Raw genomic sequence first — 24,056 nt, 5'->3', positions numbered from 1 at the left:
CAAATGTTTTTATATGTAATGTGACATCTGATTTTAAAATCTTTGCTAACGTAATAATTGAAATTACAGAAAACTGAATGTTTCTTTGTGTCACCAGTATCTTAAGTAACAGGCTTTGTGGTGGCCCCATTACCAGTTTATGTGGACTTTGTATTCTGGCACATTGCTCATTTGTTTCTCAATGTGTTGCTGTAAACCCGGTCTTGGCAAGGAATAACATTCTTGTTTTTGTTCTTTTCTTTAAGGGAAAAATCTTTACACAAATGAATATGTGGCAATTAAACTGGTAAGTTCAATTTTTACAGTTATTACACATAGAAAGTGTTTAATTGCCTACCTCCAGCTTAAGCTAAAGCTAAACTCCAGGAAAGCATCCAAATACACAATGGAAATGCATATAATTAACTGTTCTACCTTCTGGATGTATGTAGTTCTGTGAAGTCAGTTTTGTGATCCAGTCACACCAGCCAGACAGCACCGGAAGGCCCTGTAACTCCAATTCTTGTTCAAGAATAACAAACGACCAGAACACACCCCATCCCCAGCCTGTTGATTAGGCAGTGAGGAGCAGAAGTGTTCTGTTGAGGTGTCTCTGCCCTCTCCTCTTGGCAAGCTCTTTGTTGGCACATGTTCTTGCAGTAGAACCCAATTGACTGAGTGTTGGCCCTCCTTCTCTTAGGCAGCCATTTATGAAGCCGATATAATTTACCTCCGCTCCGTTCTTGGCAGATATCTCCTTTTGACAGCCTGTTTATGAAGCGGAGTACATCAGTTCTCAGAAGGAAAAGAATGGCTGTGATCTGAGGAGAAGGGGGTGGCTGCCTGTGATCTTTCAAGAATACTGTACAGCATAGTTTAAAAAAAAAAAATCAAAGCACTAGTAATCACACAAAAATATTGGATGAAAAGGCCTGGCTCGCAGTCTACGTTATAATTAATCCCAAAGGATTCATCTATCGGGTTGAGGTCAGGACTATGTGCAGGCCAGTCAAGTTCCCCCACCCCAAACTCGCTCATACATATCTTTATGGACCCTGCTTTGTGTACGGGTCCAAACTATTTGGTGTAGGGGGGATTATGGTGTGGGGTTGTTTTCCAGGGGTTGAGCTTTGGCCCCTGAGTTCCAGTGAAGAAAACTTTTAAGGTGTCAGCATAACAAGAGCTTTTGGACAATTTCATGCTCCCCAATTTGTGGGAACAGTTTGGGGATGGGCCCCTTCTTGTTCCAACATGATTGCGCACCAGTGCAATGCATGGTCCATAGAGACATGGCTGAGCTTGTTTGGGGTGGAGGAACTTGGCTGACCTGCTCAAAGTCCTGACCTTAACCCCATGGAACACCTTTGGGATGAATTTGAGCCCAGACTGTGAGCCAGGCCTTCTCGTCCAACATCAGTGCCTGACCTCACCAATGCGCTTTTGGAAGAATGGTCAAATATTCCCATAGACACACTCCTAAACCCTGTGGGCAGCCTTCCCTGAAGAGTTGAAACGGTTATAGCTGCAAAGGATGGGCTAGCTCAATATTGAACCCTATGGACTAAGACTGGGATGCTATAAGTTCACGTGCGTGTAAAGGCAGGCACCCCAATACTTTTAGTATAGTGTGTATATATAGATACAAAATTGTATTGCTCCATCCACACGTATGAGTTGGATGGAGGAATTCATTCAGCTGTGCCATTGTATTCCGATAGTGGGACTTGGAATATACTGGCAGAACGCACTGCTTAGTGGCGGCAGCCAAGAGAAAATTTCCACCTGCCCCATCTAACAGAAGTCAATCGTTAGATGACTTCTGTCATGAACAGGCCTTATGAACAGGCCATAGATTGATCAAAATTTTGGCTGTTCCCTGCTGAGCAAAATTTGATAATTTATGAGCCGCTTTAGACTTGTGCTGTTCAGGATACTGTGGGGCTCTTTAGGTGTGTTTATTTATATATATATATATATATATATATATATATATATATATATATATATATAATATACCGTATTTGCCGGCGTATAAGACGACTGGGCGTATAAGACGACCCCCTATTTTGCCAGCCAGTGAAAACTTAGGTTTTGGGCTATACTCACCATATAAGACTACCACCCTTCGGAGGCAACACCATTTAAAAAAAAAAACATCAGAAACGTAACAACCAAAAAACAAAAAAAACACATCAGACTTATCAGAAAAAACTTGTGAACTACAAGTCCCAGAGATCCCACAATTGGCAGGCAGCAACAATGAATCCTCTCCTCCAAAGCACCATAAATCATACCTGTATTTTTGGGTAGATCTGGAGCTGGATGTGCAGTACAGGATGCTTTGTTAATATGTAGATCGCCAGGTACACAGTATATGATGCTGTGTTAGTACAGTAGGGCCAGGAACACTGCAGAATACAGTGTGCATACAATGTGCACCGCTAAGCCAATCATGGTAGGCAATGTATTTTACTAATCTGTTGATTATACAAAGCCTGTTCGGATTGGCAGAGGCTGTGACATCATCAGCCCGCGCCGCTCTGACTCATTGTACTGTATCCTGCTCGGATTGGCAGAGGTTGCTACTCCAATCCGAGCAGGCTTAGCAAGGCTGTATTCATCAACAGAGTGCATCGGCCACCGGGATTGGCTGAGCAGTGCATACTGTATGTATACATTATTACCGAGCACTCGGCGGGCTGAAATCCATTGCGGCCACTTCATACCCGGCGTATAAGATGACCCCCACTTTTTGGCTGTGTAATTTAGGTGTAAAAGGTCGTCTTATACGCCGGAAAATACGGTATATATTATAAATTTCAAGGAATTCTGTGTTGTTTTTTTAATAGTGCCCGGAGTTCAGTTTCCAACTACAGTATTTGTTGTATTGGCTTCCAATTCTTTGAGGAATACGTGCAATTCAAGCAAAGTGCCAGGCCAACAAACTGTTTTCTTTTTGGGGTTCTGTTTTTTGGCAGCTGTAATTGTGTCCATAAATGGCATGCTTTCTTCTGTATCTCTAAAACTATAGTGATATTTATAAATCAAATTCCCTTTCTGCTGTATTAGAGTGTACTATAAAGGTTTGATGTCGTCTTCTTAGGCCGTTTCTAAGTAATGATCCTTCACGGTTGTTAATGTGTATGTGGGTTAAATTTATATTTTTCATTTGTAAATTGTACGTATTCTTTACCAGGAACCTATGAAATCCAGGGCACCACAGCTGCATTTGGAATATAGATTCTACAAGCAATTAGGATCTGTTGGTAAGTCTGCAAAGTGTTCATCAATATCTATGTATTGTAGATCTTTAGCATTGTTTTGTGCTTGACATACAGCAGTGCTTTCTGCACATGGAGTCCTCTCCGATCTCTTCTTAGAGCTGTGATACAGGGTGTATGCCAAGCTTTGGGAAGCCCCAAGTGTTTGGTATCCATAGTTTCAATGCTCTATACATCTCTATGGATACACCTCTGCCCAGGCCCCTCTGAGACCAGCTGGGACATGGATGTTACGTTGTTCTGCGGAGTGATTACATGCAGCTACTTCAGTTTGTACATCTTCACCAGTGATTGCAGTCAATATGTCTTCCAGTAATGTTTAGTTGGCTGTTTTGGCCGGAGGAGAGGGATAAGTAAGCAGCAAGGGAAATAAACATTGAATTTTCTTGTACTATGTATTACATAGGCTGTCTAGGCTAGATCCTCTGCACAGCATGCTGTTCAATATTTTGTTTCTAACATTAACTATCTGTTCTCCTGAGTTGCATTTGTAGTCAATTGTTAGAAACTCTTTTTTATTAAAGGGGCTTCCCAAGCTAATAACATTTGAGCCTTGCTTTTGACCCCTATGTTGTACAGAATACATTATTGCAGTTACAGATTTACCGTTTTTCTTGTTGCTTGTATTGCATGTGTTTTAATGTCCCTGGTTTTGCTTTAAGTGATGGGTGGCCTTCTTCAGCTTTGAACTGGTCTGTTTATTGATGTGTAGCCATGTTTAAAACCTTTGTGGTTGATATGCCAAATGTTCCTCCCCAATGAAACTAGTTAACTGCTATATTTGGCAGAATGAGAAGGAAAGTTTGCAGCATTCATATCCTGAATATCTACCAAAAAAAAAAAGAAGGAAGCGTTAAGTGCCTAAAGAGCTTTAACATACATACCATACATACATACATTATATAAACAGTGCATGTAAAGAGAAACTATAAAGTTTTGGTCCGCTTTATTTTACTTTAGGTTTTTAAATGTGTGCATCATTTTAGATGGTGGCTTGCACCATTGGGAAAAGTAGTTGGCTACAAACGTAACTAGGTGTGTCTCCAAAACCCACCAAGACCAATAAAATACAAGGGTTACAGCTCAGAACATCATTTATTGCTCCTATTCATGCAACTTCAGGAATCCCTCAATCTGTGACCTGCACTGTGCAGTGGAAATGGAAATGTGTCTGTGCTCACATCTCCCTAAATGACTTGCATATATAGTATGCTGCATGTGGGTTACTAAAGGGGTGCAACCACATATTAACATTGAAACTTCACTCTCTACAAACTACCATACACCCTAATGTGACAGGAGAAATGTCTGTAAGTCACACTTAATGAAACATAACCGTGTGAAAGGATGAATGGCAGCCTCAGCCTGGGCTCCGACTAGGCCATGCCCCTAATGTGTTCTGCTCCAATGGGGGCTTACCCTAGCCGGAGCCCAGGCTGAGGCTGGCATTCATCCTTTCACACGGGTCTGCTTCATTAAGTGTGGCTCAAGGACATTTTTCCTGGCCAGCGCTCATAGTGGTTGACTGTGGACTATATATCATAAGAGTGGCGCTGGTCCACACATCAACCCCAAAATCTTCAATATAAAGTGCAAATAATCCAAAAAAATCTAATATCGCATATACAATAAATTATGTGCAATATATGAATAAAGTGCTAGTGCATTCAAAAGTGCAATTCAATGCAATCATTCAATGTTACTAATGTCCTTATATAATAAACCATAAAAATGATCAAAAACTGGAAAAAAATGGATAAATGTTTAAAAGAAAAAACAAAAGAAAAAAAAAGTGAGATCCAAAATGTCTTTGCATATAAATGCCCAAGTGCTCCACCATTGTGACACTATCACTAAAATGGTCTCCCCAGACTGATATCCTGCTAAGATTATAAACCAGTCTCTCCAAACAATCACCAACTGCAACTCCCTTTCATCACAGATTTCTAGTTGGGATTCCCCAGGATCCAAGATCACAGCATACAATGTGGGAAATTAAAGAGAAGGAAGGAGGCTCCCATAGCGTAAAAATGTCTAACAGGCTTGTTAAAAGAATGCATATATTCCACTCACATTTGCAGAGTGCCTATCTGGCATTGGGGAGTAACACGCTCAGTTGTTAGACGTTCACCTCGGTACCTGTCATAGACCCAATGTGAGTCGGGATACGCAATGTCATCAGTGTCCTTGCCACGTCCGACGTACATTTTCATTGTATGAGGTCTTCAAGGAGTGGCAATATTAGATATATTTTTTTTTTTTTGAATTACTTGCACTTTATATTGAGGGTTCATGCGCGGATCGGCGCAGACATATGGTTTGGTTTGTTGTCATTTGCAATAATTAGAGTAGCAGCTGTCCATTAGGGCACATATCTGTGGCACTGTTAGTGTGATATATTGGCTGTGGACTATACCCTTACATATTCCTATATGTTTGCCTAAAAAGCAGGGTTCACATATATTGCCATACACAGTCAAGCTGGCCAACAGTGATCTCTCTGGCCAGTCCCTGGCCTGCTATGCAGGTTGCCAAAAACAGACACAGCTGTAGGAAAGCTATAGACTTAAGTCTAGCAATGCTCAGCTACCGCGAGAAAAGGCATAGCGTTTTAGGCTAGGTTCACACTATTGCGGGGTGCAAGAACACATGTAATCACACATTCTTTAATGACACCCCATGCATCTGAAACCGCAGTGTGTTTTTGGGTGCATGAAACTGTATGGTTCCATGCGGCTGCCCTGCAGGAGACGTTTTGGAGAAAAGGTTTGGGGGAATTTTCTCTGCATTTCCTTCAAGTACTGCAGCCCTTTCAAATGAATGGGCTGCCAGACCTTTGCAGACATTTTTTATTTTCTCACGCTCTGCCTGCACTGCATGGGTTAATTGCTCGTTTTTCATCAAAGCCTCTAAGGGATTGCAGGGTGGAGATATACTTGCCTAATCTGCCGGTCTGCAGACCGTAAAGACCGGTCCCTGCCACTCCTACCACATCCCCCCCCCCCCCCTGCATGCTAGCAGTCTTGGCAATGGACTGTTCCTGATGCCATCACGCCTGTAGACTGGCTCTGGATGCAAGAATCGCATGAACCACCACCGCTGGATGTTGGGGAGTGTGGTTTTTCAGGGGATTGAAGGAATTGGTAAGTACAGCTTTCCCTAAACGAGCAGTTAACCCATCCAGTGCATTCATTAAAGCAGAGCCCCACTGCATGGGAATTATTTTTTTTTTCATGGAGTTCTGCTTTAATTGTCTTTCTATCTGTTCCTTCCCCCTTTCTCTTACTTGTCCTGCATAACTTATATAAACTAGAAAAGCTAAAATTTTTGGGGAAATTGTGTGAAGTGTTCTTTCCTCCACCTACTGGAGTGGGCAGAGTAACTGGGTGGAGTGGCTTGAGTGGTTGGAGTAACTGAAAAGTCTTAAAAAGCTTAATATTTTAAAAAGTATAAATAGTAGTAAAAAAGTTGAAGTCCCATCATTAGCTGAAAGAGCTGACATTTTTTTTCAAAAATGTTTTCTTTTTAAAACTATTTTTCTTTCAAAAATGATTTTATTTTTTTTAATTTTTCATGGGGTGGTCATAATGTTTTGACCATGGGTTGGTCATAATATTTTGGCTGATCATGGGGTGGTCATAATGTTTTGGCTAATCATGGGGTGGTCATAATGTTTTGGCTAATCATGGGGTGGTCATAATGTTTTGGCTAATCATGGGGTGGTCATAATGTTTTGGCTAATCATGGGGTGGTCATAATGTTTTGGCTAATCATGGGGTGGTCATAATGTTTTGGCTAATCATGGGGTGGTCATAATGTTTTGGCTAATCATGGGGTGGTCATAATGTTTTGGCTAATCATGGGGTGGTCATAATGTTTTGGCTAATCACGGGGTGGTCATAATATTTTGGCTGATCACGGGGTGGTCATAATGTTTTGGCTGATCACTGGGTGGTCATAATGTTTTGGCTGATCATGGGGTGGTCATAATGTTTTGGCTGATCATGGGGTGGTCATAATGTTTTGGCTAATCACGGGGTGGTCATAATATTTTGGCTGATCACGGGGTGGTCTGGAGAAAGTGTGTGAAGTGTTCGTGCCTCCACCTACTGGAGTGGGCGGAGTAACTGGGTGGAGTGGCTTGAGTAACTGTGAAAGTATTAAAAAGCTTAATATTTTAAAAAGTATAAATAGTAGTAAAAAAGTTGAAGTCCCATCATTAGCTAAAAGAACGTAACTTTTTTTTCTTTCAAAAATGATTTTTATTGTTCAATTTTTTTGCAAAAATTATTTTTTTAATTATTTTTTATGGAGTGGTCATAAGGTTTTGGCTGATCATGTTGTGGTCATAATATTTTGGCTGAACATGTTGTGATATAAATTATTTGGCTGATCATGTGGTGGTCATAATGTTTTGGCTGATCATGGAGTTGTCCGCTTTTGTCACCTCCCGCTCTAGTTTTGAACGTTTCGCCATTCATTCCTATGGGACAAATTTCACCACAAAAAAACGACGATATTTCGTAAACCATTCGGCGAAACGTTCCACAAAGTAATAGCACACCAATTGGGAACAATCCGCACGTTTCAGTATATTACTGTCTATGTAGTGTAAAAGCTGTGGGAGGAGCTAACGTGGTAAATTTGGCTATAATGAGAATAATAATAATATATATGTGAGATAACAGTAAGTGGTCTTGCTATGCAAGAACACTTAACCACTTCGAGACCGGCACACAACGATGTACGTCGGCAGAAAGGCATGGACAGGTATATGGGCGTACAGGTACATCCCTTTAAGAATGCCACCGTACACGCGCACCAGTCGGGACCCTGTGAGTCCGGTCGCGGGTCCCGACGGGGATACCCCCGATCGTCTCACGGGGAGGCTGAACAGGGAGATGCGGAAGTAAACAGCATTTCCCCATTCTGCCTAGCAACAAGTGACACTGATCTCTGCTCCCTGTGATTGGAGCAGAGATCAGTGTTCAATAACACACAGCCACGCCCCCACAGTTGGTAACATGCCCTTAGGACACACTTAACCCCTACACTGCCATCCCCTGGTTAACCCCTTCACTGTCAGTGCCATTTACACAGGAATCGGTGCATTTGTATAGCACTGATTGCTGTATAAATGACAATGGTCCCAAAAATGTGTCAAAAATGTCCGATGTGTCCGCCATAATGTCCATAATGTCACAGTAACAATAAAAATTACTAGTAAAAAATAAATTATTAATAAAAATGCCATACACCTATTCTCTATTTTGTAAACGCTATAAATTTTGCGCAAACCAATCAATCGCTTATTGCGATTGATTTATTTATTTTTTTCCCCAAAAAATATGTAGAAGAATACGTATCGGCCTAAACGGAGGAAAAAAAATGTTTTTTTATATATTTTTGGGGGATATTTATTATAGCAAAAAGTTAAAAAAAATGCATATTTTTTTCAAAGTTGTCGCTCCTTTTTATTTTTTGCGCTATAAACAAAAAAAAAAACAGCGGGGGCGATCAAATACCACCAAAAAGCTCTATTTGTGGGGGAAAAAAAAGGACGTCCATCTTGTTTGGGAGCCACGTCGCACAACCGCGCAATTGTCAGTTAAAGCGACGCAGTACTTGTTATGTTTAGTCTTGTAATCCTACAGTACGGCTTTGAATTCTGGGAGCCATGATGTTACCGATAGCCCAGACACTGCCTGCGCTCCCTTCTGCAACAGTTGATGACTACAACAGGGGAGCTGACGCTTAAAAATAACTATGTATGCATATCTTTTTTTATATAGGGTAGGTAGTATGGGTAGAATGGAGGGTACATTTGTAAGAATAAATATAGTAAGGCTTTTCTTCCACTTTATTTGCTTGGATGTGAAGCTGTTTTGTTTGATGCTATGGACGACTACTACAAACTTTGTTTACTGCCTGCTGAATAACTGTGCAGGACAAACCTGCTTAGACTGTTTGGGGTTTTCCTGCTTCATTAATGGTTTGCCACTGCCAGTTAGCCTGCCCGCTTAAAATATACTGTATATAAGCATCCCTGATGCCTAATCTGTGAATATTCTGTGGGGTCTGCAGCAAGCTTGGCTGCGTTTTCAAACTGTTCCATGGTTTCTCAAATTGCATTGCCTATTGCAGCACGTGTTACATTATCAAAATGACTTTTGTATTGGATGACAGAAAGCCAATAACACTAAAAATAGATTTACAGGAAGGCCAGCTGAAGACAGGATGTATTATATGTGCTTAAAAGCAAATCTGTATGCATGCTTCTGGTAGTTTATACTTTTTGAATGCATTGTAAAATTGTATTGGGGTATATATTGATAATACTGTATAGTACTACTAAGCTTAACCACTTAGCACTTAGTGTTTCTATTTTACTGCGTTTGCTATTGATAGTATTAAAATTCGTATTTATCTTTGAGAACAAATGCCTAAGGCCCCTTTCACACTTGAAATGACATGACAGTTGTACGGCTGTGGACCCGACTTTGCCCTGCGACTTGAAGTCCAACATGAATCCGACTTCAGTAAACAGGGATCTGACTTTGATCCCTGAAAATGCCAGGCGCTTTCTGGTATGAATCTTTAGGGGGAACTCCACATACACACAATGGAGAAAAAAAAAATTCCATGGTTTTCCCCTCAAAGAGCATACCAGTCCCTTTGGTCTGGTATGGAACTTAAGGGGAACCACCATGCTGTTTTTTCAGCGTGACTCCCCTAACCCCCCCCCCCCCCCCAATCCATACCAGACCCTTATCCGAGCACACAGCCCTGCAGGTCTGGAAAGGGGGTGGGGACAAACTAGTGCACCCCCCCCCCCCCCCCCCCGAACCATACCAGGCCTTTAGTGCATCCCCCCAACTCAAAGCACCTTGTCCCCATGTTGATGAGGACAAGGGCTTCTTCCTGTCAACCCTGGCCATTGGTTGTTGGGGTCTGCAGGCGGGGAGCTTATCAGAATCTGGAAGTCCTCTTTAACAAGGGGTCCCCCAGATCCCGGCCCCCACCTTATGTGAATGAGTATCTGGTACATTGTACCCCTACCCATTTACCCCCCCAAAAAAATGTCAAAAATAAAACGCAGTACACAGGGTTTCCAAGTAATTTTATTAAGGCAGCTCCAGCGTCTTTTCTGACTTCTCCCCTCTCCGGGTCTTCTGCTTCTACCAGGTCTTCTCCAGTCTTCACGTGTTTTTTCCTGGTCCTCTCCCTCTGTCGCTCTTCCCATGTTGATTTGACGCTCTCTCCCGCTCTCATGCACCCTTATGAGGGGTGCGCTCCCGACCTGGTCCTGAGCTCCGCGGCCGTGGGACCAGCGGACCCGATCGCTGCTGGTGTCCCGCGATCCGGCCACATAGCTGAAGAACGAGCAGAGGTCTGTGTAAACAAACCTCTCCCCGTGCTCCCTACTGTGGCTGTCACCGATCGTCTGGTAGGGAAAGATGATCAGTGACGTCACATGCCAAGTCACACCCCCTACAATAAAAAAAACACATAACGTCATAACCCCTCCCCGCCCCTAGTGGTTAACTCCTTCACTGCCAGTGTCATTTACACCGGAATCGGTGCATTTAAATAGCACTGATTGCTGTATAAATGACAATGGTCCCAAAAATGTCCGATGTGTCCTCCATAATGTCGCAGTCACAATAAAAATCCTGATCGCCGCCATTACTAAGAACAAAAAATATTAATAAAAATGCTATAAAACTATCCCCTATTTTGTAAACGCTATAACTTTTGCACAAACCAATCAATAATCGCTAGTTGCAATTTTTTATTTTTTTTTTACCAAAAATATGTAGAATAATACGTATTGGTCTAAACTGAGGGAAAAAAAATGTTTTTTTGGGAATATTTATTATAGCAAAAAGTTAAAAATATTGCATTTTTTTTTTTTTTCAAAATTGTCGCTCTATTTTTGTTTATAGCGCAAAAAATAAAAACCGCAGGGGTGATCAAATGCCACCAAAAGAAAGCTCTATTTGTGCGAAAATAAGGATGCCAATTTTGTTTGGGAGCCACGTTGTACGACCGCGCAATTGTCAGTTAAAGCGATGCAGTGCCGAATCGCAAAAAGGGGCCTGGTCCTTTGGCTGCAAATTGGTCCGGGGCTTAAGTGGTTAAGATGCTCATGCAAATGCATAAGACATCCACACAATGAGCATTTTAAAGTGATGGGGGGGGATATTGCTTTACTTTACTAGAAAGCACAGACACCTTTATTTTTAAACTGTGTAGGGATTGGCTGTGTTCAGAGGTGAGGCACAGAACCACTTTAGATTAAGTGGTTAATGTGTTGGCTGCAGGACCATATTGTAATAAGGCCACATAGGAAGTTACCAGTAAAAAGAAAAAAAAAAAGCATCCTATTTGTATTATGCCTATAATCGTATCGTTTGGGCACTGTATGTCCTGGGAGTGAAGATGTCAGCTGTGTCCTCCTAAATTCTCTTGCTTCCTGGCTATGGGTCTTGTAGGTTAACAACACTTTGGTCTTCATACAGGAAGTGACTTAATGCCTGTAAATCAGCCTCATTCTTTACTTCCTGGAAAACAATACTCTGATCTGCAGAAGTTGCTACATGTGGGGTGGCAGTGTCCATTTTAGGTCTGGGATGGGTAAAATGCACTTAGCTTGATTACTCATCACGTGTTTTTTCAGCACTAGCTGGCATGTTAATAAGGTGACAGCTTTTGCTTCTGTTTATACAGCAGTAGAAAGGGAGAGTAGGGAAGGCTTAAATAAAGCGGATTTGTTGTTGGAAATGAACCCATGCTTATCAGTTTTCACCCAGCATGCAACGATTACAAGTTGATAAAATGGAAAAAAAAAAAAAAACTAGTAGTCATGGAAGTCCTGTTTTAGGATCAGGTTTTGGCTATGCTAGAATTCCATTAGTGCAGAAAAGAGTAGGGTTTGTGACAGAGGTATTAAAGGAGAAGTGTGAGATTATAACAAATAAACTCACATCATATACTTGCCTATCTGCTGCAGTAGCAGTTTGATGCTTCAAGCTGTCCCCTGTTGGCTCTAAGCTGGAGAACTGAGCGATCACTTTGCCACTGATCGTTCAGTTCTCAGGCTTCATCTGGTCTTCACTGTCACTGGTCCTCTGCTCTGCCCCCCCAGTGCTCACTGGAGCAGCAGGCAGGTGGTGAAGGCGGGAGGGGCTGTCTCAGGCTCTCAGAGGTGCTTCTAGGGTGAAATACTAAAGCTGGGTATAGACCATTTTATTATCTTGTTCTGATATGAATGGAGGAATAACCCTCAACTGCATGCACACAGGCAATTTTGTAAACTCGACTAAAAGCCTTTCCTCCCGGCAGTAGCAGTTTGGCAGAAAAAGTGCCCAATGCTTGTAAAAGTGTGCAACATTTTTAGGTGCCTTTAGGCCCACTTAAGCATTCCTTTAATTGGCCAGAATAATAATTTATTCTGGCCTCTGAAATGCATTTACACTATGCATGTTTAGCACAGGAGTGTGGCTTCACAAGCGGGCACACACTGCGTGCTGTGAATGACCAGGCAATCTTCTGGGACCTGTGACATGTCCCAAAAGATTGCAGGGAGGTGTGTGTGTATGTTGGGGGGCGAGGTGATCTTCCTTCTGGTACTGCGGCACTAGCGGATGAAGTGGGAGCTAGGTGCCTCTAAAACAGGGTACCCGCTTCCTCTCCAAAATTAATTACATGCCAAATGCGGCATATCAGGGCGTCACCAGCACTTAAAGTGGAAGTTCCATTTTTGGATGTTACTCTGCTTTAATGCATTCTATGCATAAGGATAAACCTGTTTGCAGCAGCCCCCAACCCCCCTAATACTTACCTGAGAACGTTCTAGATCCAGCGATGTTGCAGGACAGTGTCGGCTGCCCTGGACTCAATTCCTCATTGGCTGAGACAGCAGTGCTCCCGCTGCTGTCAGTCAGTCTGCCAATAAGGAGAGAAAGGGTGCCTTTCTCACTAATAGACTCACTAATAGATTTTATTTTTTATTCCAGCCAGAAGATGCCCCTGCCAAAAAACACTGATCACAGCCTATGTGTGCATCGACACATAGGATACCATGCTGGGAAGTTTTGGCTGTAGAAAAAAAATGCCTGAAACCAAAAACGGCTGCTTTAAAAATTAGTGTGCACGATGCCTTAGCATACAGTGGAAATCTAAAACAAAGTTTTGTCAATTTGTAATTGTAGGTCCTATTGAAAGTGGCAAAATTTATAGGCATTCCCATTGAGATAAAAAAGATACCTGCATACACCAAAAAAAAATACACCAAAAAAAAAGTCTCCCCCCCCCCCCGGCTAAGTTGGGCATTTACAAGCCATTGAGGAAGGGTGCCACATGTGACAATTCCTTATTGATGGAGATGTCTAAAAAGGTCTACGTATAAATGGTACCTCTTCCCGAGTAAGGGTGATATCAAGTCCCAAACAATCTTGCCGCTGCTCCCTATGCAGTCTGGGCAGTTGGGGGGCTCCAACTGACTGACTTCTGACCGCTCTCTGCTGAAAACGGGTCACAGGAGTGCAAAATGAATTACACTTCTATGACCCAGAGGAGAAGCCCATTCTAAAAAGCTCAGGCTGTACTTCTCCCCCTTTTAGACCAAAAAATTCCACTTGAAATAAAAATGAGTCCTTCTTTTTTAAGTTTTTTATTAGGAATGATTGTGTCCATAGTTGCTGAGAATAGTGAAGATTTCACGCATTGACAATTGCTAGTGGTCTGTGTATTGATCTTTTGTATCTGATGGTTCCATTAGCTCTGGCTTTGCTCAAGTCTTTGTTTATTTCCGACTGCTTTTATTTCATACATTTTGAGAATTCCACTAGATAGTTAGCAAAGTCAACGACCGAGTCATCTGATAATTTAAAGACTTGTTGTGCTTTTGCTATAAAGTGTTTAGACTGGATGTACTGCTCGGTCTTTAGTTGTACAGTTTTCTCTCTGCTCCGGAGTGTCTTGATTTAATAGAAGCATATGTTGTGGAAGATTTTCAGTGGGAGCTTGCTTATATCTGGTGCTGAATAAATATAGCCGCTTGATTGGCATGCATGTCTGTTGAATGGCTTTCTTTTGCTCCATTTCTGCTCTACTTTGAATGATAAACATTTGGATTTTCTAAGCTCCTATAGGTTTTCTTGTACTTAGCTTTAGTGAATTTTACGCAGAACTGTGCGAAGTAAAACTGCTGTGCCAGATGCAGCGACCTGAGCGATTGAATGCAATCATTCACTATTTAAAGCTGTAGCTGCTAATGTAATATTATATTATATTATATTGGTTTCTTCTCTATCCTAGTCCCTGGACTGGTTTCAAGCAGGATATGGCTCATTACTGGGAGGGAACTTGCAAGCTAACAGCTTTTCCCCTGGGCAAGCAGCATAAAGATTCTTACACTTGGCCGTACTCAGAGCCTGCGTAATCACCCTTGTAACCACATGTGGACGTATGCTCTGAACGCACACGGTTTGCGCTCATAGCACAAGTCTGTGAGTGCTTTACGTAACCCCAGCAAATTGCATACAGCCGCATCCTCTAATTCACCTCCAGGGCAGCTGTGCGCTACTACTGCAGTTCTCTGTGTTTGAAGCCTAAGGCCTGATTCACACCTATGCATTTTTTGTGCTTTTTGCATTTTGAAGATTTGCACTACACGTTCTGTAGTACAAATCTGCAGAACGCTAAAAATGCATAGGTGTGAATCAGGCCTAAGACCTACATTAGCCAGGTCTGAACATTTAACATTTAGTCTTCAAAGCAAACTCCTGCATCTATGTCTCCATGCTTTCATTTGCTGAGTAATCTCTTTGTAAAACAACTCCTAGCATTTCTGTCTGTGGCCATCTTGAGTAAGGTCAGATGATTTGTGTAGTATCTGCCTCCTAGAAGCTATCTGCCCTTAGCTCATGAATGCAGGCAGGAGGGTGTGTTTGGCTAAAAAAAAAAATCTCACCTCCTGAAGGTACCTGGGATGTATGAGGTCCTTTTCCTAGGCATGGAAACCAGGAATTAACTGAATAAAGGTTAAAAAAAAAAAAAAAAAAGTTTAGGAAAGTATATCGTATTCACTTGTGTTATCTATTTAGTAATGGTAGCAGCTGTTTTTCTGCCCTTCGACTCCCCTAATGTTATCCTATATGTACATGTACCACACATGGACGTTTTTAGCAGTTTAGTAGCAGGGGAGTTTAGAGGCCGTTTTTTGAACACCCTACAACCATGTTCACGAGAGGCAATTTTGATCACAAAAATACTGTTAAATGCTAGATGCGTTTAGCACTTCAGCGTTTATTTTAAGGGCCATGGTAAATTCCAATTCTGCCCAATGAAATTAACATCCAAACTCTGCTAAATCCACCTAAACAATTTAGAAAAAATGCAGCTTAGGCGAGTTTAACCACTTGCTTACTGGGCACGTAAACCCCCTCCTGCCCAGACCAATTTTCAGCTTTCAGCGCTGACGCATTTTGAATGACAATTGTGTGGTGTACTCAAATGAAATTTTTATCATTTTTTGTCACACAAATAGAGCTTTCTTTTGGTGGTATTTAATCACCATTTAGGTTTTTATTTTTTGCTAAACAAACAGAAAAAAGATAGAAATTAAAAAAATAAAGAAATAAACATGTTTCATAGTAATTTTTCTCCTTCATTGATATTCGCTGGTGAGGCTGCTCTGATGGGCACAGATAAGATGGCACTGATGGGCACTGGTAGGTGGTATTGATAGGCAGCACTGGTAATGATGCACTCATTTATAGGCAGCACCGTGGTCACTGATAGGTGGCACTGTGAGGTGACACTGTGGGCACTGATGGGTGGTACTCTGGGCACTGGTAGGTGGTGCATCTCGCAGCCGCTGGTGATGGGCCTTTTTTCCCTCGATTACTGTGTTGTTTTTTTTTTTTTTTATATATAATTGTATTCAAATTTTTAATATCAATTTAAAGTAATAATTTATTGTTTGTCATTATTGGCACCTTTTAGTGAAAGAAAGGCTCAAGAAAAATGCAGTCTGCAGTCCCCAACCATCTTTTGTAGGATTGCACCCATACTAGTATCGGTGCTGATACCGAGTATTTGCCTGAGTACTAGTACTCTGGCAAATGCTCCGATGCTTAAAGTGATACTAAAATGTATTGTTTTTTTATTTTTTATAAATGACGAACATGTCATACTTACCTCCACTGTGTAGCTTGTTTTGCACAGAGTGGCCCCAAACAACCATTTCTGGGGTCCCTCAGCGATTCTTGTGGCTCCTCCCCGCATTGGATAACCCCCTTGGAGAAGCACTTTCCCAAGGGGGTTACCTTGCAGGCGCTCTCCTGATTCCAGCATTTGCATCCACAGAATGCTGGAATCTGCCCTGCCCCCCGTGCCTGCGTCATTGGATTTGATTGACAGCAGTGGGAGCCAATGGCTGTACTATCAATCTATCCAAACAAGAGCTGGGAACCCCTGGAGAAGGGGATGGTGGGGACACAATGGAAATTTGGGGCTTGGTTAAGTAAAATGGGGGGACTAAGGGGACGGTGACTGCAAGGTGTTTTTTCACCTTAATGCATAGGATGTATTGAGGTGAAAAAACATCCCCTTTAGCCTCTATCTTCTCTCCAGTCATCTTCAGTGCAGCTGAGGCTGCAGAGAAAAGGGACTGGGGAATTCTGTCCTCTGTCCCTTTCCCTGTCTCAAAAGGGAGATGTTGGGGGAATTGTAATAAGTATTGAAACGGAAACTTCTAATAATAATAAACACTGTCAGCATCATTCCCCCCCCCCCCCCCCAAAAAAGAAGAAAGCATTGTAAAAACAAATGGTAAAACATTTAAAAAAAAATACTGACACAGTCCACAGGACTGCATATTGGTGCCACTGTCGGCGCACCTCTGGCAGACATGATACAGGAGGTGGTCAGAGACTGCAGATATGATGCAAGAGATCAATGCAGCCTCACCAGTGCCCGGATCAGAGCGGTGATCTCCCGCTGTGTCACTGAGCTCGATTTGAATTTCCCAGGTCGCGCAGCCGCAGGAACAATGTCCCGCTACCTGTGATACATCACACTGATTCATTGTTTCGGCAGTGGATCAGTGTGCTGTCTATCACAGGAGGTGGGACATTATTACTGTGACCGCCCGGACAATTTGGCTCTGTGACACGGAGATTGCCGCTCTGCGTGGGGAGGAGAGGAGGAAGGGGAGTACTGACAGCCACCAGGATAATGCCCCCTGCAATGTGCGGCACTCGGGGCAGATCCTGCCCCCTTTTCAAAGCCATCATTGGCACCTTTTCTTCTTTGGGCCGAATGCCGAAAACGTTTTCAACCGTTATGTTTCGGTGCACCACTAGACTAGACCAATAAAAGTCCCTCAATCTTGGCAGCAGCTGAAAAAGGTCCCATAATTCCAGCAGGGAAAGATGGTAAACCTAAAAAAATCTGCGCTAACTGTTAAAAGTTCTTTACACTGCAGTCCATACAAATGTAATTCCAAGGATCCTCAATCCCTTCAAGTCCAATATAGACTAAGAACTTCAACAATGTTCTACTTGGTTTTGGATCTTTAGTGGTGCTCCATATGATACTGTTATTAATCTCAAAACAAACAAAACACCATATAGTGCAAGTTCAACTAAAACTCGGGTACCAACTATATACGTATAATGGGCTCGCTGAGGGGTTGAGACTGGCATCAGTCCAGGCACCTGGCAGATCCAGACTTCCCAAGTCGGGATGATGCGGTGCCCGGACTGATCTTGGTGACGTCAGCAGAGAGCGGACTTCAGACCACTCTCCACTGAAAACGGGTCACAGGAGTGCAAAACGAATTGCACTCCTATGACCCAGAGGAGATGCCCAGCCTAAAAAGCTCAGCCTGTACTTCTCCTTTAAATGGTTTTGTAATGGAAATACATTTCTGTATACCTACACTGAAAAATAGAAGTGCTTTATGTAATACTCATAGTGCAGCACACAAATGAATAAACAATTCCCTATTGTATGTGATGCCCTTCCACTGAGAGTGTCCTTTCCACTTTTGTCCTCTTCTACTATTGTGTTGTGTTTTTTTTTTTTTTTTTTTTAATATATTGTCAGAGTATTGTCATAGTGCTCTGTCACTGTAAATTAGTAAACAGCTGGATTTAATACATGTTAAGCATCTTGTTGTCATGGTAACATGTTTTTGAACATACTGTACCAGCTAAAATTCTTCCCACATTTATTAGCAGATTCATGGGGTGTTTCATAATGGCAGGTCTTCAAGTTAATATTTGGACATATAATTGCAAGCCAAAGAGAATCTGTTTTTACATTATCCTTTGCAATGCATGCCTCCAAAATAAAGTAAATAAAGGTCGAAGGAAAGAAAATCGCTTGAATCTCTCCTGCGACTCTGTTGTATTGTGACGCTGGGAGGCTTTTCAGCCGTCTGAATACAACGGTCACTGCAGTGATTGCATGACAAAAACCTGACAGACCGCTTTACTGAAGTCAATCAATAATCGACTTCAGTGAAACCAGTTTGCCCATACAATGAAATTTGCCAGGGGCAGTCGAAATCTGCCTATGGCTGGCCTAGTGGGTCTGTATAATGTCTTTAAAGGATTGACCCAAGCACCTACTTTACTAAAGAGGAGCTGCTGGATTAGGATCATTGCACAGCAGCCATAAGAACGCAGCATTTAAACAGTACAGCATTGTTTTCTGTGAGTCAATACGCACACGGGGTTATTTATCCACACTGGAGCAGAAAGAATCTGGAGCAGTGCATGGTGACCTTCTTCAGTTAAGGTATATTTGCACGATTATTTTGCCACAGTGCAAATCCCTGTGGCAGGAATCTGCTGATCTTACAGCCAGCAAGACCTCGGTAATTTTACACTCATGTGCAGGGAGTGACCTTTAATTTGGAACTATAGGCAAAACTTTTTTTTTCATTTTGGACTGAGTGGGGAGGTTTGTAACACCTGTCAGATTTTTTTTTTTTTTTACACACCGTCCTCTGTGTCCCATTGCGAAGCTTTCGCTTCACTTCCTGTCCTACAGCCAAACAGGAAGTGAGAAGAAATCCAAGGAACTGAAGGAAATTTCTTAGGAAACCCCAGGTCACCAGAACTAGTGTTCCCATTGGAAGATTTTGCCCTCTATTACTCTTCTTGGGACAGCCCAACATTTTGTATTTTCTTTTACTTTCACTTTTAATGATGGTAAACAGGACAAAAGGGAGGGTGAATCTCCTTAACAGGGGCAGACAGCAATACAAATGGACAAGCATTCTAATCCATCTTCACTCTAATCACCTCCCTGGCGGTATGATTCAGTCTGGAATTAGGTGCTGAAAGCGGTACAATTATTTTGCATGGAAATCTGGCGTTTTTATATTGTAGTCCTATAATTCTTAGGAATAACGCTCTTAAATCTCTTCAAACCAGAGTCTAGCAGACATCCCGGGTATGATAATGTTTATGATATAATAAATAATAATAAAAATTATTCAATCATGTAATCAAATCCTAAAACACTGAAAAAGGTACACTTTTTGGTTGCTATGGACAGTCTCCAAATTTCAGGTAGAAAAAAACAGTATTTATAATATAAAAGTGCATGCAGGGCATTGCACAGACCACTAGGGACAAAGGGGGTGTGTAATTTTTTAATACAGCACTGTAATCTGTAAGATTGCTGTGTGTGTTTTGTGTCTTTTTACTTTTTTGAATTTGCCACCGTTCTCCGCTCCCGTGCGCCGTAACCTCGCAGGGAACGGAGCTCGGCGGCATTTGGCACTGTGAATCGAGCGGAGGACAGCTCGATCACACAGCGCGGGGGACATCGCTGGATCCAGGGGACAAGGTAAGTAAGTCTCACTGCGTCCTCCCCTGCATCCAGCGGTGTGATCCCGAGTCTGGCTCGGGGTTACCGTTCCTGCTAGAAAATTCCCAACCCTAGCTAGACTCGGGATTACCGCTAGGGAGGCTATAAACAATAAAAAAAAAAGTTTTGCTCCCCCCCCCCCCCAAACAGTGAATGAAAAAAAAAATGAGCAGACCCCCGTTCTCCCTGTAATCGGAGCAGTGATCAGTGTCGTGTCACACAGCCCCTCCCCCACCCACCCACAGTTAGAATCACTCCCTAGGACACACTTAACACCTACAGTGCCACCTAGTGGTTAACCCCTTTATTGGCAGTCACATTGCAGTGATCACTGTATAAATGTGAATGGTCCTAAAATCACGCCAAAAGTGTCCGATCTGTCCGCCATAATGTCGCAGTCACGCTAAAAATCGCTGATTGCTGCCATTACTAGTAAAAAAAAAAATCAATAAAAATGCCATAGCACTATCCCCTATTTAGTAGATGCTATTACCATTGCGCAAACCAATCAAATGCTTATTGCGATTTTTATTTATTTTTTTTAAATGTGTTTTTTACCAAAAATATATAGAAAAATACGTATCTAAACTGAGGAATAAAAATTTTTTATTTATGTTTTGGGGATATTTATAGCAAAAAATAAAAAATGCGTTTTTTTTCAAAATTGTTGCTATTTTTTGTTTAGAGCGCAAAAAATAAAAACCGCAGAGGTGATAAAATACCACCAAAAGAAAGCTCTATTTGTGGGGGGGAAAAAAAGTACCTCAATTTTGTTTGGGAGCCATGTCGCACGACCGCGCAATTGTCAGTTAAAGCGACACAGTGCCGAATTGCAAAAATGCTCTGGCCTTTGGCCAGCCAAATGGTCTGGGGCGTAAATGGTTAATATCACTTTAAACCTTTTTTCTGTCCACACCACCTAAGTGGTGAACCTACAAATCGGTGCCTTCTGTTTTAATAGTATCATTCAAAACAAAATTAGTCTCGTCAGTCTATTTTTGTATCCATGGGAATTTTATACTACTTGTCGTCACTATGACTATGTAGGTCTTTACAAGTCCGTATACCATAGCCCCCCTAGGGTTATACTGTTTGGGTCCCAAACCCTGCTTCATAGGCTTGAATAAGCGCTGTATTTGGTGTGAAACACGTTACCATCTAATGTTCCTGCGTGTCTGATGCTTTTATGAGATGGAAATAAAATAATCAAACCGTGCAGTGAATTCCAGTGTTTTTCCCTCGTGCCTACCTACCTTGTAGTCCATACACTGCACTGATGATAGCCAAAATAGCCTGAAATGGCAGTGTGTTGTACGGTGCAAATTAGAGCTGCACAATTAAGAATCATCATTGCAATTTTTTTCCCCCTTGTGATCTTGACAACGTATTTCCCCGATTCTTTCTATGCAGAGAATTCTCTCTGCTCTGCTGAAACGGACAGCTGTCAAAAGAAAGGAAAAAGGAAAAAAAAAAGCGGGCAGTTTGCCGAGAATCACAACATTCTTTAGCAGTGGAACTTAGAGGAAGTAAAGGCTATTTATTTATTTTTTTAAATGCAACCTGCAAGGCAAAGGCATAATGAGCTAGTATGCATAGCATACTAGCTCATTATAATTAACTTACCTGAGAACTAAGACCCTGAAGCGGTCCTCCTTCATCTTCGCCGCTGCCATGTATCCCGGAGTGACTTCCGGGTCTCGCGGCTCTGAAGAATCACTGCATGTGAGCCGACACCAGCGGCATATCGCCATGATCTGCGGCCTGCTCAGTGCGCCGCTGTCTACGGCACATGCGGTGCCTGACTTTTTGTAAATATCTCCATAACCGTATAGGTTTAGGAGATATTTCTTGGACCTACAGGTAAGCCTTAATCTAGGCTTACCTGCAGGTAAAAGTGGTTTGTAAGGGTTTACAACCACTTTAACTATAAACATTGTAACTTGTCCTTTAGATCAAAGGAATAGACTTTCTGGCGTTCGTTGGTTTCAAGTTAAAATCATTTTTTTGCTAGAAAATTACACAGGACCCCCAAACATTTTAATATATAGATATATATATAATATATATATAATATATAAATATATATATATATATATATATATATATATATATATATATATATATATATATATATATATATATTATACATTTTTTTGCAGAGACCCTATACAATAAAATGGTAGTTTTTGCAATATTTTATGCCGCACTGTATTTGCGCAGCAGTCGTTCAAATTTAACTTTTTGGGAAAATATTACACTTTAACGAATTAAAAAAAAAAAAAACTAGTAAAGTTAGCCCAATTTTTTTGTATAATGTGAAATATTTTACACCGGGAGAATTGTGATCTTTATTCTAAGCAAAAAAAAAATTTGCGATTCTTATTTTGGCCAGGATTGTGCAGCTCTAGTGCAAATACAGTCTAATATTATAGGACCATTTATTTGAAACTGCAGGGGTTCTGGATATGCATGTGTCCAGCGGGATATGAAGTGGTGATTTGGATGGCTCTGCCCATTGTCCCTGAAAAAGGAATAATTCTCTGGCTTTTGGGATATGTAATGGGATGAGACATGTGACCATCTTCTGTTTTAAGAACACTCTATGTACTACGGTATGCGCTATTTCGGCCTTTGTAATGAAATATCCTTAGCAAAGGTAGTAGGCTAAACCATAAACTAAACGGCTCAGAAAGGAATATAAACAGCTTGCATTGTGCGTAGCACACTCTTCTATTCATGCAGGATTATATAACATGACTATGGATTGCATTACATGGGGCTCTCCCGAGTCCTGCTGAGGCTGAACACAAAGTAGACTTGTAGGGTCATTTCATCCTACGCTCCAGAAAGAAAATTGCCCTGGACGGTACAATCTTCAAAATACTTTGGTTATACAAGTTGATTTATTTTATTATTCAGTTTTGGAAACCATACAGGTCATTTTTCTTCAGTGTATAATCTAAGGAAATGTGGTAGGAAATGATCTGTAAGTCATAAAGGTGCACAAGGATCTCTAAATGTTCATTTTCATTGTGTCAGGCAAGACTTCACAAGGACATCTGTGGGTGTCCAAGTCATCTGGGAAAACGCCATTGTTTTCTTTCTGTGTACATAGTGCAGTTGTAACATGTTTGAAGCCCGCTGCCCATGTTTTAGAAGGTGTGATTGTGTTTTCATGCAGTAAAAAACAAAACTAAAATCAGCCCAATTTTTTGCATAATGTGAATGCCAAGTAAATAGATGCCTAACATGTCACACTTTAAAATTGCGGGCACTCATGGAATGGCGCCAATCTTTGGTACTTAAAAATCTCCATAGGCAACACTTTTTTAAACTTTTTACAGTTTACCTGTTTAGAGTTAGAGGTCTAGTGCTAGAATTATTGTTCTCACTCTAACGTTCGTGCCGATACCTCACATGTGTGGTCTGAATGCCGTTTACATATGTGGGCGTGACCTACGTATGTGTTCGCTACTGCAAGCGAGGACAGGCACTTAACATACATTTTTTTTAAATTTTTTTTATGGTTTTACTTTTATTTTTCTATTTTGACACTTTTTTACATTTTTTTTTTTTTTTTGACAATTTTTATTCTTATTGCATGGAATGTAAACCTCCCTTGTAATCGGAATAGGTCATGATGGATCCCCTTTACAGTGGGATCTGGGGGCTTTAAGCCCCCAGATCTTCTAGGCTGGGAAGTCTGGGAAAAATAAATTTTATATACGCACACAAATAAAATTTATATTTTTTTTATTCCCGGCTGAGGCAGCGGCATGTTTTCATGCAGAGGTCGGGTGCAGTGTCATAACTTCCCGCCCGGCCTCCGAAAGGTCATGGAGACTTCCAGGTAAATTCTGGCCTGCAGGATTGTCTACGGTCAACTTTCAGTGCCGGCAGATT

The 24,056-nt window shown here is 41.6% G+C and overlaps 1 protein-coding gene across 5 annotated transcripts in view; it reads left to right on the top strand.

Moving 5' to 3' along the window:
- The window catches only part of CSNK1G3 (casein kinase 1 gamma 3), a 195,332-nt gene that overhangs the window by 84,771 nt on the left and 86,505 nt on the right, over window positions 1–24,056 (top strand). For all 5 annotated transcript variants that reach the window (XM_077462179.1, XM_077462180.1, XM_077462181.1 and 2 more), the window contains 2 exons: window positions 246–286; window positions 3,176–3,245. In XM_077462179.1, coding sequence (XP_077318305.1) covers window positions 246–286; window positions 3,176–3,245 — 111 coding nt within the window. The remainder of the gene's footprint in view (window positions 1–245; window positions 287–3,175; window positions 3,246–24,056) is intronic.

Source organism: Lithobates pipiens, unplaced genomic scaffold (genome assembly GCF_037356315.1).
Source record: "Lithobates pipiens isolate NorthernLeopardFrog02 unplaced genomic scaffold, aLitPip1_a1.2 Scaffold_3, whole genome shotgun sequence".
NCBI classification, from domain to species: domain Eukaryota; kingdom Metazoa; phylum Chordata; class Amphibia; order Anura; family Ranidae; genus Lithobates; species Lithobates pipiens.
The sequence above is the reverse complement of the archived record's forward strand: the minus strand, read 5'-3'. Positions and strand labels throughout refer to the sequence as shown.